General features: G+C 46.8%; 1 protein-coding gene across 2 annotated transcripts in view; it reads right to left on the bottom strand.

Annotated features, from left to right (window-relative positions):
• Positions 1-12627, bottom strand: part of NTN4 (netrin 4) — a 47523-nt gene that overhangs the window by 17212 nt on the left and 17684 nt on the right. For both annotated transcript variants that reach the window (XM_061351247.1, XM_061351248.1), the window contains exons 3-5: positions 11093-11380; positions 3004-3130; positions 326-514 (exon numbers count right to left, since the gene is read on the bottom strand). In XM_061351247.1, coding sequence (XP_061207231.1) covers positions 326-514; positions 3004-3130; positions 11093-11380 — 604 coding nt within the window. The remainder of the gene's footprint in view (positions 1-325; positions 515-3003; positions 3131-11092; positions 11381-12627) is intronic.

Raw genomic sequence — 12627 nt, 5'->3', positions numbered from 1 at the left:
GCAATCACCAAACAAGGAGAACATGAAAACATGATGCAGCTTTTGCTCTCCAAAAATAGCAGGAGAAAGTCAATGAATCATCTCTCTTGCGCTGCCCTCAGGCTACAGGGATCCTCAGGACAGATATGTCCGCAGCATCTGAAGGATTCAGCCCCACAGACCACACCACTGCTTTTTGCAAACAGCATCAAAAGGGAATTCAAAGAGCTCCCTGCTCTTCATGGAAGCAAGAAAATTGATCCAAGGAGGGGCAGAAAGATCTCACCTTTCCTTTAACACCCTCCCACTCGAGAACCATTTTGTTAGTGAGTGGTCACTGACTTACGTTTGCAGGCATCTGGGGCAGAGAAAGGCTTCCTGAGGTCCCGGTAGAAGCCCGGCTTGCAGCGCTGGCAGTGCTGCCCTTCCGTGTTGTGCTGACAGTTGTCGCAGACACCACCGCTGCGATTGCCTGATGCCAGCCACGCATCCATGTTGAAATGACAAGTGTCAGCATGCCCATTACACTTGCACGCTGAGATGAAGAGAAAGGGAACAGAAAGACTCATTAAGGCAGTGAAAGATGTTGATTTATAGAAAAGAATAATGAAAAATCTGAACCACATTTTGGAATAAGAGAGCTGACCCATTGACCTGTTACTCATTCAAAGGCATGAAGTATCATCACAATTTCATTCATGCTCCACAACCTCTAGAGGCCATATTTAAGAAAAAAATGATTTCTTTAACTCTTTTATTTCCAGTATGGGTTTCCCCGTGCAGGTTGGTGCAGGAAGACCTGCTGGGTCTGAATCCTTCCCTCTCTTTCAGAAACCACCAGTTCTCTGTACAGCATCTGCCATGTGGATGCTGTCAGGATGCTCCCTTCATCTGATGGAAGGAAAAGGCAGGTGGAAAAGAGGTGTGTGGGAGAAGGCAAGCATCCCTCTTCCCCTGCCCTGGCAGTGGAGGAAGTCTGGATGCACACATGCCTGAAGTCAGGGGCCAAGTGAGATCTATTCCACCTCCTGCTTATCAAATGCTGGTGGTGGAAACAGGGATTCACTGTCATTCCCTTGGGGAACATCCATACTGCAGTGAATGTGACCACAGCGCACATATGAAGGCGGATGCAAGCTTAGCCTTCTATGAGGAAGTGACTAGGTGGAGGGATGATGGTAGAGCAGTAGATGTGGTTTTTCTTGATTTCAGTAAGGCATTTGATACTGTCTCCCACAGCATTCTCATAGATAAGGAAGTGTGGGCTTGATGATCAGGTAGTGAGGTGGCTCAAGAACTGGTTGGAAGGAAGAAGGCAGAGCGTTGTGGTCAATGGTGCAGAATCTAGCTGGAGGTCTGTGACTGGTGGAGTGACTCAGGGGTCGGTGCTGGGACCAGTGCTATTTAATATTTTCATCAACGACCTGGATGAGGGAACCGAGTGTACTCTCAGCAAGTTTGCTGATGACACTAAACTGGGAGGAGTGGCTGACACACCAGAAGGCTGTGCTGCCATCCAGGGAGACCTGGACAGGCTGGAGAGTTGAGCGGGGAGAAATTTGATGAAATTCAACAAGGGCAAGTGTAGAGTCTTGCATCTGGGGAAGAACAACCCCATGTACCAGTACAGGTTGGGGGCTGACCTGCTGGAAAGTAGTGAAGGGGAAAGGGACCTGAGGGTCCTGGTGGATAGGAGGATGACCGTGAGCCAGCGATGTGCCCTTGTGGCCAAGAAGGCAAATGGCATCCTGGGGTGCATTAGAAAGGGTGGGGTTAGTAGGTCAAGAGAGGTTCTCCTCCCCCTCTATTCTGCCTTGGTTAGGCCGCATCTGGAATATTGCGTCCAGTTCTGAGCCCCTCAGTTCAAGAAGGACAGGGAACTGCTTGAAAGAGTCCAGCGCAGAGCCACAAAGATGATTAAGGGAGAGGAACACCTCCCTTATGAGGAGAGTCTGGGGGAGCTGGGTCTCTTTAGCTTGGAGAAGAGGAGACTGAGGGGTGACCTCATCAGTGTTTACACATATGTAACGGGTGGGTGTCAGGATGATGGAGCTAGGCTTTTTTCAGTGATATCCAGTGATAGGACAAGGGGCAATGGGTGTAAACTGGAGCATAGAAGGTTCCACGTTAACATCAGGAAAAACTTCTTTACTGTGAGAGTGACAGAGCACTGGAACAGGTTGCCCAGGGGGGTTGTGGAGTCTCCCACATTGGAGATATTCAAGGCCCGCCTGGACAAGTTCCTGTGTGATGTACTCTAGGTTACTCTGCTCTTGCAGGGGGGTTGGACTAGGTGATCTCTCGAAGTCCCTTCCAACCCTTGGGATTCTGTGATTCTGTGATTCAGTGTTGACAGCACTGTAGCCAGGGAACAATGGCATTCAGCATTCCTGCAAACCTTTCTGGGGTGGTGTAGTTAAGCCTTAGTGCCTTTCTGGTTAGTCTGCTGCTGATACTGAAGCAGACAGCCCCCTGAGCTCTGCACTCCCATGCAGCCTGCACTCATCCTGAGCATCTTGCCCAGAACCATAGAAGTAATCCCTAAACCTCCCCAGAGACTGCACCTTCCTCTACCCCCGGTGCCCAGGGGGTGAGCAAAGCCCATGTCAGGAAGAGAAGGCCGTGCCTCCCATAAACATATCTGTCAGTGTTGCCCAGGGAGAAGACAATGCTGACTGCCTGTTGCTTTCAAGGCACCCTGGCAGCCTGCAGTCTGCCCACTGCAGAAGACCATATCCCAAGGAGATGCACTTGGGTCCCACAGAAAGGCCGAATCAACAGACAGCATGGTCCTGTGAGGATTTCCAAGTGAGGGGCTGTGCAAACAGGGCTGTCTCTGCTATATATGTGGTGGGTGCTGGGCAGAGCATGGCATTGGTTCTCCACTCACCGAGCTGTTTTGCCAGCACCTGCCCACCACCACAGTATCTGCTGCCTCTTGGAAATACAGGAGAAAGGCACAGGAGGAGAAGCATTATGCTCCAGAAGAGGCCCTGGAGACACTGTTCCTGGCTGGCTACTTACACCGACACTCTCTGGGGGCTCCGGTTTTGCCATCGGCAGCCTGCCAAGGCTGGTCATTGTAGAGTGGGGCGCAGTGCTGGCAGTGGGATCCTGCTGTGTTGTGCTTGCACATGCATTTCCCATGGACCTGGTAAGGGAAAGAGAGCAAGGATCACCTACAGCAAAGCCCAAAGAGTCTCCAGGACACAAGCAATGCCAACGTACAGGAGATACTGCGCCAGCTAGACGCTATTACATAGACTAGAAAGAGGGCGAGCATGATGTCTGCCTTTACGTCCAGTTCATTCAAAGGCAAATATTCTGCAGTTACATTTTCAATTAGATCAGTATTTGTGGATCTGCATGTCATGGTATTGTATAATCATAACTTTATCATATTTTGGAGAACTTAAAGGACCTTTAGCAGAGAGTTTCCAGATGAAACATGAATTTTCAGGAGAGAAGAAAAAGGGCCAAGATTCAAAGCATGCCTGGGAAACACTGCAAAACCCTTCTCTTTTTCTCCCTCCCAAACACGAATACACCTTGCAGTACTGCAGAAATAGCACCCACAATGTCAGCAGCCAGCTTTGTGTGCCTTGCCATCACCAACATAAGTGTACAAGGAAAAAAAATATAACCCCCCAAAAACACAGATATCCAATCATCCTAGGCAATTGGGAAGAATCTAGGAATAACAGAGGAAGAGCCAAGGCTAGCACAAGGACCATGAGTGACTATACTGGGACATGTTCATGACAGATAGATAATTTAACAGCTAGACAGTCTCATGTAAGGGGGGGGTAATTAGAGATGAAAGGCCAGCGTAGCACACTTAGTGCCAGCTGCCCTGTCAGCTGCTGGCATTACTCACACTGTTGGCAAAAGCAAAGAAAACAGGACGTAGCCAGAGGGCAAGAGCAACCCGACAGCCCCTAGATGCAATGAAATCAAGCTCTAAAGCAGCATGGCTCTGCTGGCAAGGCTGAAGGCCCTGCCTTTTCCTGTGGAGTGTGGGGAGTAGCTATTTACCATAGCTATTCGGTGGCCGCCTGTGCTTGCAGATTTACTCCTTTGACATTTTGCTATTAAGTACAGTTTTATTAAGTGCATTTCATTTAAAAGTCTCTCCAGATGCATGGCCAGACTTTAACACAATCAGCATCCCATGTTTGCTGAAACGAGCCGAGAGATGCCTCACCACCCTAGTGCCCCTTCCTTCACCAGTCATAGGGAAAGTGGTAGAGAAAGAAAGGCAACAAATTGAGTATGGTTCTGCTTCTCTTGCTGCTCAAAGACCTCAGCCTGCCCTGCCAGCATGGTCCTCAGCTTATACCACAGGTTGGTCATAAAACCAAAGGAGTTGGGAAGCTGCACCAGTTGCTTTCAGCATCAGGAGCAATACAGGGCAGTTGGGGTGCCTGGTGATCCAGCCCAGAGCTGGGGCATGGCTTCAGCTACAGGAAAATGCTGCCTTCCACTCTGTTTAACTTGCTTTTTTCCAAGTGTGCTATTCCTAACTGTATGACCGCTGATGAGACCTGCCATGAAAAAGGTTTCTGAAAAACCTGAGCAGCAAACAAAACAGAAGAGGAACTTGAATATGTCATAAACAGCTCCTACTTGTTACATAGGTACACTACTCCTGGCTAATGATAACTTTCTGATTTACTTATTTGTAATGAATAGATTTCAGCTGCTCTCTCACAGGGGTCAGATGTAACCAGCACAGATAACACTTTAAACCTGAGCTAGAAAGTCCTTAAAAGACTTTTCAGCAGCAATGCAAACAACAGAAACTTTTGAAAACTTTTTAAGTGATCCTTTCCTGTCCTATTAAAATGTCTGGATCATCAAAACAGGAGTAAACAAAATACAGTACAGCAACCAGACTGCATAAGCAATGGACAGATACAGATGGAGTCAGACAGAATGCTCAAGCATCTAAACTAAAGCACAAATACTAAGATAACATCTCTTTCTGTGCTGTTTGGCCTCATCACAGTTGGTCTCACTGCAGATACTAGCTGGTCTGTCTGGTTTACTGTATCTATTTATGCTTAAATGAGTGCTAATGTTTGAAAAGAATGAGAAACACCTGCAGAGGCACAGCACATGATGGAACAGCTGGCCCTGTTTCTGCATCAGAAGCACCCATGGAGGCTCAAGTCTTTGGGAGCAAGCTTTGGCACAGGCAACAGGGTTCCCAGTTCCCACAGTGCTGTGCCTTTACAGCAGTGATACTCAAATGGCCTGGAACCTAAGAAAACTCAGCCTCTACAAGGCCGCTCCAGGTCCCCTGGTGACCCCAGCCCCTTTCAGCCAGGCAGAGCGGAGCACAGACCTGCTACTGAACAAGTCAAACAGCTAAATGGCCAGCCTTAATTGAGCAAGAGGAGGGAAACGGGGTCTTTAATAACTTGTTTCTCAGTGCAGCTGTTCAGTTAATACCTTTTCCCCCTATTCCTTTTACCCAGAAATTTAATGAATGTCGGACCTAAGTGCTTCGAAAACCTTGCCTCAGGCTGATGTATTTATTCCCTTTCAATAGCATTATAATGGTTACCCCTCTAAATAACGAAAACAGCTCTGCTTTAAAATATTTCTCCATCCTAGCTTTATCCCATTGAAGAAAATCTCTTTTCTCCTAATAATTCCAGGATGACAGAAAGGATTTTTGTGCATTGGAAACAACAAAAGAAGGTGAATATTAGCAAGCTCTTTCTTGCAGCCCATAGGCAGACAGGTATTTTTTTAATTATAATACTGTGACAGCTGAAAATGGGAGAAAGACAGGACAAGAAGATGGGGTAATATAAGGCGGCAGTGAAAAACAGCCAGTAGACTGTCTGCGCCAGCCAAAATTAATGCCTGTAAGAGCCGTGGGAGGGCCAGATACAAGACTGCAGTGCCCTGTAAATTCCCTGTTGTGCCACGGAGCAGTTGGGAGCCAGGGCTGAGAAACCAGCCCAGCAGCTCTGCTGGGACCTGAGGTAGAGTGTGGAAATGATGGACCTGGCCCTGGGGATTTCTCTGTAATCTCAGCACCTTTCTGAAGGCAAAATGTGACCCTCACACTTTTTCCTCCCTTTTCATTCACCTTGTTTTATGTTTAACTGTAAGGCATACCCACTTGGGTCATTCTAGATGATTGCTAAGTACATAACAAAATTCCCAGTACATCTCACCCTTTTCAGCATTCACATGGCTCTTGACTCACTTAAGCGGCAAAGCCTTCTCATACCATTTTTCATTTTGTCAGGGGGTCTTTACATCCCAGTTCACTTTCACACTGTTTCCCTTCTTAGCTCGACAGCCCTGTTGCAGCGTCAGTCATTACAGGGCACAATGCAAACAGTGTTACAAAAGTTGACTTCTGTAAGATGAACGAGCGGCTGATTTCTCTATACAAAGACAGTTGCTAAGGCATGCTTCCTTCCAGAGCCTTTTGTTGCTGAATTATAACCTTCCAATGCTTCCTTTCAGATTGCAAATACATAGGGTTTTTTCTTTTAGTCAAATGCTATAAAATACTTTCCCCCCTATTTATCATGTTCCAAAATGTTGGGCAGTGAGAAGAAATCCTGCATCGAGGCAAAAATGCTTTCAGCCACCTGTTATGAATAGGTTTTCATTGAAAGAACTCACCCACTATATAGAGTCCAAAACAAATGCACACTAAAAGAAAATCGATGTCCCCAAGCGTAAATAGGCTAAATAGCTGGGAGGGGCAACTGCTTTTAATAGCATTTCTTTCTTGGAACTACTAAAACCGTATTTTCTCTATTTTTTTTTTACTTTCCTGGAAAATGAACATAATACCAGCCTAAAGGAAAATCACGTCATTCATGCTGTGTTTCTAACGACAGCTTTTAAACTGTGTTGCACCTGAGCCACTGTGCCAGTTTTAGAACCAATGCCTACTGGCTGCTGTCAGCATGTGGGGAGGTATTCTTTCCCAAAGCACCATACAACCAAATTTATGTATGAGGAAATTCTCATATCCTATCTTGTTCTTGTGAAAGAACACAAAGCTTGTCCAGGGTGTGGGAGCTGTCTGGTGGGCTTTTTCTATGCCTTGCACAATAGGCTTCTGTCAGTGGTGCTGGAGAAGACCTTCAGCACCTTTTGATGTCAGTAGCATGATAACTATTTATAACAGCTACTGGGTTGGCCACATTGGAAGGGGGAGGCAGATTCACCCTGTCTGACTATACAGAAGTGCTTTAGCACAGTGTCTCTGTCTACCTGGGATCCAAATCATCCTGTATCCCTCCACCCCTTCATAACTACGGAAGGAGCTTGAGGAAATCAGCTGGCTAACCAGGGTACATCAAATGCATGCCTAAAATTAGGTAAGGTATATCTGGGGTTTGGTGTCTCATTGTCAGGCAGCTGTCAGTAACCAAGTTCAGATGCATTCATTCACTGATCAGGTTCCTGAACCGATTTGTCTGTTCAGCCAGAAAATAAAGAACAGTTCCTGGAAAAGTCCTTGGCTTGCATTGACACAGCACCTTGGACTATTAAAGAAGTGTGTAAGTGTAATTGCAGCAGTACCATTTCAGTACGACAGCAGCACCACACCAAACTGCTTTGGGCATGTGTCTTAAGTCCATAGAAAGTTTCATTGAAGGTAGAAGTAAGTTCTAATTTCCCACTTCCTTTTTTCAGAGCAAAGAGAGCTGCTGTATCATGTTATCTAAACTGACATTGAGGGAAAAATAGAACAAGAGGATGAACAAACCCATACCACTTCTTATGTTCTCACTCTGCTCAATACAGGTGAAAGATGCGCAGATGGGGTTGCACTAGGAGGAGTGCAAGAGAGGAAAAGAAGGACAGAGCGGGAAACATTAGATAGTTGATAATACTGGATTATCAGTGAGATAATGAAGTCATCCCTTGATAGCCTGATCTCATCTCACAGGTGTAAAAGCAGGAAGCCACAGTAAGGCCACAGCTCTCTAAGACTGATAGTTTAGGCGAACCTTCAACTGAGCTGTTGCAGGATTCTGCAGTCAGGGAGGGACAAGGAGTCCCTGAGACAGATGAAGTCCTGCCCTTAGCTTGAGGCGGAGCTACACAGCTGACAAGAAGTATCCCTGTGTTTGCTTTCCTCACACTGGAGTCCTAAAGTTCAAGACCCTACATATCTCCAGGCTGATCTCCTCTTTCATGACACAACAGGCCATGTGGATGCTTTAGCTGGTGAGGGACCAAGCACACACAGCAGCAACTCCATGCACAGAGATACTGGCAAGGGGTGAGAAGCTCCTATGCTACAGATCAGCCAGAAAATACAGTCTTCTCATGGACACTGAAGATCAGGAGCAACGTCTGGTGAATGTGAATCCATTTCTCTACTTGCATGGGTGGTTTGCCACATAATGCAGCTCACAAACTGGTCCAACTGCTTTGCATGGCACAGTGTGAGGTACGTCTGTCTATGCACATTTTTTCTGTGGCATGCATTAGGCTGTTGATGAGATTAGGGTAGTGATCTTTTGAACAAATCTGGGAGAAGCAGGGAAGAGAAGGAAGTGTATCTGTATCATCCTGATAGCTGTCCCATATCAGTGTGTAACATGGGACCACAGTACCCACAAGGAGCAGCCCTTCCCATTGCTGGAAGATAGTCAGGTCTTCTCTGTAGTCTTGCCCTGAAGCTCATGGAGACATAGGAGCTACACCTGTATATTCAGAGTTCACCTAAAGGCTGACATGGCATTTCTGATGCTAAAATCAGAACCCAGAGCTTTCCTACATAAATTACTTTCTCCTTCAGGAGAAAGGGCGAGCAGGGGAATTGCTGGCAAGCTTTGCTCTGTGGTACCCACACAGTGACTGCCACAAAGAGAAACATGTCTGGGTCTTCCACTGGCCAAGGAGAGACTAAAACTAAGCCTGAAGTTATGATTTTGTCTGTGGGCTGAGACCAAATAGGGGGTTAAGAAAACTTAGTTTTTGGAAAAGGGTTTGTTTAGGGTTGTTTTTTGGTTTTTTTTTGTTTTGTTTTGATTTGTTCTTTTAAGTATCTTAAACTTGCTTAAATTTTGATGTTAACATTCTTAATCAAGGAGTATTCTTCAAGTGTGCTCAGGTCTAAACAAGCATAGAAACAGCCAGATTTTATAATCATATTGTGAAATGGTAATGTGCTTCCCAGCTTTTGTTTTCCTTGGTTTTAAAGAGAAGGTTCTGCTAAAACCCCATATGGATACAGTTATATAAAGGCAAGACTGAAGTCCCCATCTCACACTTGAATGACTGACTGTAATTCTTCAGAAGTATCTTCTAGGTGACTTTTTACTGCCAAGTACAAAAAGGGCTCCTTTTCTGAAAGCCCGCTCTCTTTTCAGAAGTTTCTCTGACTTTTCCAGTTAAGCAGCCACAGACCCCACAATCTTTCATCCCTTTTCTGCTCACACACACACACGTGTATTGCTTTCATCTTGGAAATAATCCTCTCTTCTCATCTTCAAGCAATGCACTAGCAAACCCCTACTAGTGTACACAAGTGGGGTGTTACTGCAGTCCCTGAATCACAGCAGCCTTGCATCAGGCAGGAGCCTGGCACAGACCAGGCTGAGTTCCAGCTCCCTCAGTCCTATGATGGAAAAAGTGGTACTGGGAGATGAAACATCTTACCACTCCCTCACCCTTCCTGCAAACCCTGGGGCTATGTCATTCCTACACCGGCACAGCCCTTATGGGACGTGGAATAAGCTGTAAGGCACAGTTAAATGAGTCAGCTTCACTGCAGAAACGTCACCTTTGGGATTCCTGCCACATATGTGTTTATAACCGGAGTTGAACTTCAGTCCCTCAGGGGCCGGCACAGCGGCTTGTTACTACTTCTTGCTTTGGTTTTCAGTATGATTTTGGCACTTGACTCCTTCCCACAGCCCTGCCTGTTACCTGTGCGCTATGGTTTCCATAGGCTATAGCCATACTGGAAGCGTGTTTGGCTGTGGGCTCTGTTACAACTCTCTGGGGCATGCTCCCATGCAATTGTATCCCACTGAAATAATCCTGAGCAAACAGCTCCTTTCAAAGGCTTGCACTCAGGGAACATTTGTGGAAAGCAGAACAGTGCTCCTTGAAACAACCTTATCAATCATAGCACTGCATGCTTTCAAATTGGTGTATTTTCAAGATGTTGCAAGACTAGCCCTATTAGAAGGGAAACATGCTGTCTGCTTCATGCCTGAGACCATAATTTAAGCAAAATAACAGTTCCCTGAAGAGCTGGATGGATGCCAGACCTCCTTACCTCAAATAACTGCCTTATGGGTTTTTTATGATCTTTTCCTTTCTAACATTATTCAGCACAGTATGTTTGACTGCCCTGGCTTTCCCTCTGCTCCTTTGCCAGAAAAGCCAGGACTTTCAGAGCCAGCCAAGATGGCCAGAAAGGACAAGATGTGTTGGGGGCATTTTGTGTCCCAGACTGGCAGGGAGCAGGCATGCCATGCTGCAGGCATCCAACGTGTCAGCTGCTGCTGTGCCCATCACCTCCCCAAGGGATTAATGGCCCTCACTTTTTTAGGACATAGGAGGACTGGGGTTTAGGTGTTGGTGGGTCCCAAGGGATTTGAGCTCAGAGCTTCTGTGATGGGAGTCCCCTCAAAAATGGAGCACAGGGCTTTTATCTGGAGATAGGTACTGCAAAGTCCAACAGAAAAGCCTGGGAGTGAGAGCCAAAGCCCAGCTCTCTGGCCTTTTGCTTCAGGACCCAATCCAGTATCTGAGGATATGGACACAAGACGTGCAGTGCCTTCAGAGAAGCTCACCTCCTTCTTAATCATCAAAATGCCCTACATTTATAATATTTTACCTATTGTGTTATTGCAAATTACTGTGGAGCACTCTTGAAGGATAAGGCTCCTGGTGGACCTCACACCAAGGCACAAAGGAAGCCCAGTGCTTCAGTCTGACATGGAGACCACTTCCTTTGTAAAGACCGCATTTGTTCAGTGAGTTTGAATTCAGGGCCTCACATGTCAAATAATGCATACTTGGACCTATATCATACTCTATACTGTCCCCACTATTTTTAAGACCCTGCTTTCCTGCAGTGCAGACATTGTTGTGCACAGGTACATACCACTTGGAAAACACCAGCTGCCTTGATGGGCTTGAACCCAGCGACAGGGACGCAGTGGTCAGCATGGCCATTGCAGAAGCAGCTGCCCTTCACGATGAAGTCATAGATGGCGTAGTGCAGGGCCGGGGAGGGCTGTGGGACCCGGGGTGCCGGGCCGGGCAGGAGGCAGGGGCAGCCCTGCCGCTCCAGCAGCTGCACCCGCAGGTTGGTGATCTTCAGCTGTGCCTGGGCTTCTGCGCTGTACGGGTCCTCCACAGCATATGGTGGTGACAGGGCTCGATATATCACCTGTGCAGAGAAATGCAGCAAGAGAAGCAGAAAGGAGAATGTCAGCCAGCCCCACCGTGATCCAAGGGGGTGGAATGGCAATGGGAGCATCCCCTGGGGGCATGCACCAGGTTCTCATTTGCTCTTCTGCCTCTGCAAGAAGCAGGAGCAGCAAATCCATCTCCACCCTGCTGTGGGCAAAATGACCCCCCTGTGTCACTCTATATCCCTTTACACATGAAGTCTGTACTCTACAGGTGATATTAACAGAGTATCACAGAGAAATATCACAGAGTGATGTTTCACCATTAACTTAAAGCAGAGGTTAGTGCCACTGGTACATGCCATGGCCCAGCGCAGGGACCAGCAGTCCTTCAGGTGATGCTCAGGTGGAGGCTCAGGTTATCTTCACTAAGCTTCCCTCCCCCAGGATGGGTGTAGTTTCAACAGATAAAGCCCAGACCTCCAAATATTTGACTCCTATCAGTCCCAGGCTGCTTCCTAGTGGAAAAGTGATTAGGTGTGGCAATTCAATTAGTGACAGCAAGCCAATAGTCAGAAAACTGAGATAAGAAGGAAAGAAAAGCGGGGGGCTTCTTAAAATTAAACAAATACTTATCAGTCAGTCTTTATTTTAACTTTGGTCTGATTGTATAGGTAAATATTGGGTCAAGATGAAAATTGAGAGCACTAGATAAAAATAACCAATATTATTGAAGAGGTTTATTTGAAAGTTGTTGGTCTAGCTGCCTACAGTGAGATGTCAGAAACAGCTTATATTTCATATAACCACTGCTGGCATAAACCGACACATTTATGACACTTGTATTAGTTAACAGGACATTCAACTTAGAGTGACACTTTCTAAATAGTTAAACAGCCCTTTACTGAACAGCCACTGAAGGCTTCATGAGCTACGAGATTTAGAGCCACATTCAGCCAGTCACTCAGTGAGTGAGGGTGGGATGCAGCCTGAAAGCTCAGTGCACAGCTCCCAGCAGCAGCTTAAAAACTCTTCAAACTGCCCTGCTGAGAGCCACCCATGCCACCTGAAGAGCCAGCCCGTTTCCCACAGACAGCAAGGCGGTGTGCGGTAGCAAAGGGTGGCCGTCCTTCTCTGCCAGGAGGTGCTGTGGAGTGCCCAGCAAGAGGCAGCATGTGAGCCTGCCAGCACTGCTTATGGGGATCAAAGCCTCCTCTCCCCAGATCTGCTTCTCACAAGGATGTGGCTGATATGCTTCAGCTGATGAAGGCTGCCCTTTTATTTC

Source organism: Neopsephotus bourkii, unplaced genomic scaffold, assembly GCF_033783945.1.
Source record: "Neopsephotus bourkii isolate Nb327-2 ecotype Australia unplaced genomic scaffold, CSIRO-AGI_Nbou_v1 NB_567, whole genome shotgun sequence".
Classification (NCBI taxonomy): domain Eukaryota; kingdom Metazoa; phylum Chordata; class Aves; order Psittaciformes; family Psittacidae; genus Neopsephotus; species Neopsephotus bourkii.
Note: the sequence above shows the minus strand (reverse complement) of the source record. Positions and strands in the feature narration are given on the sequence as shown.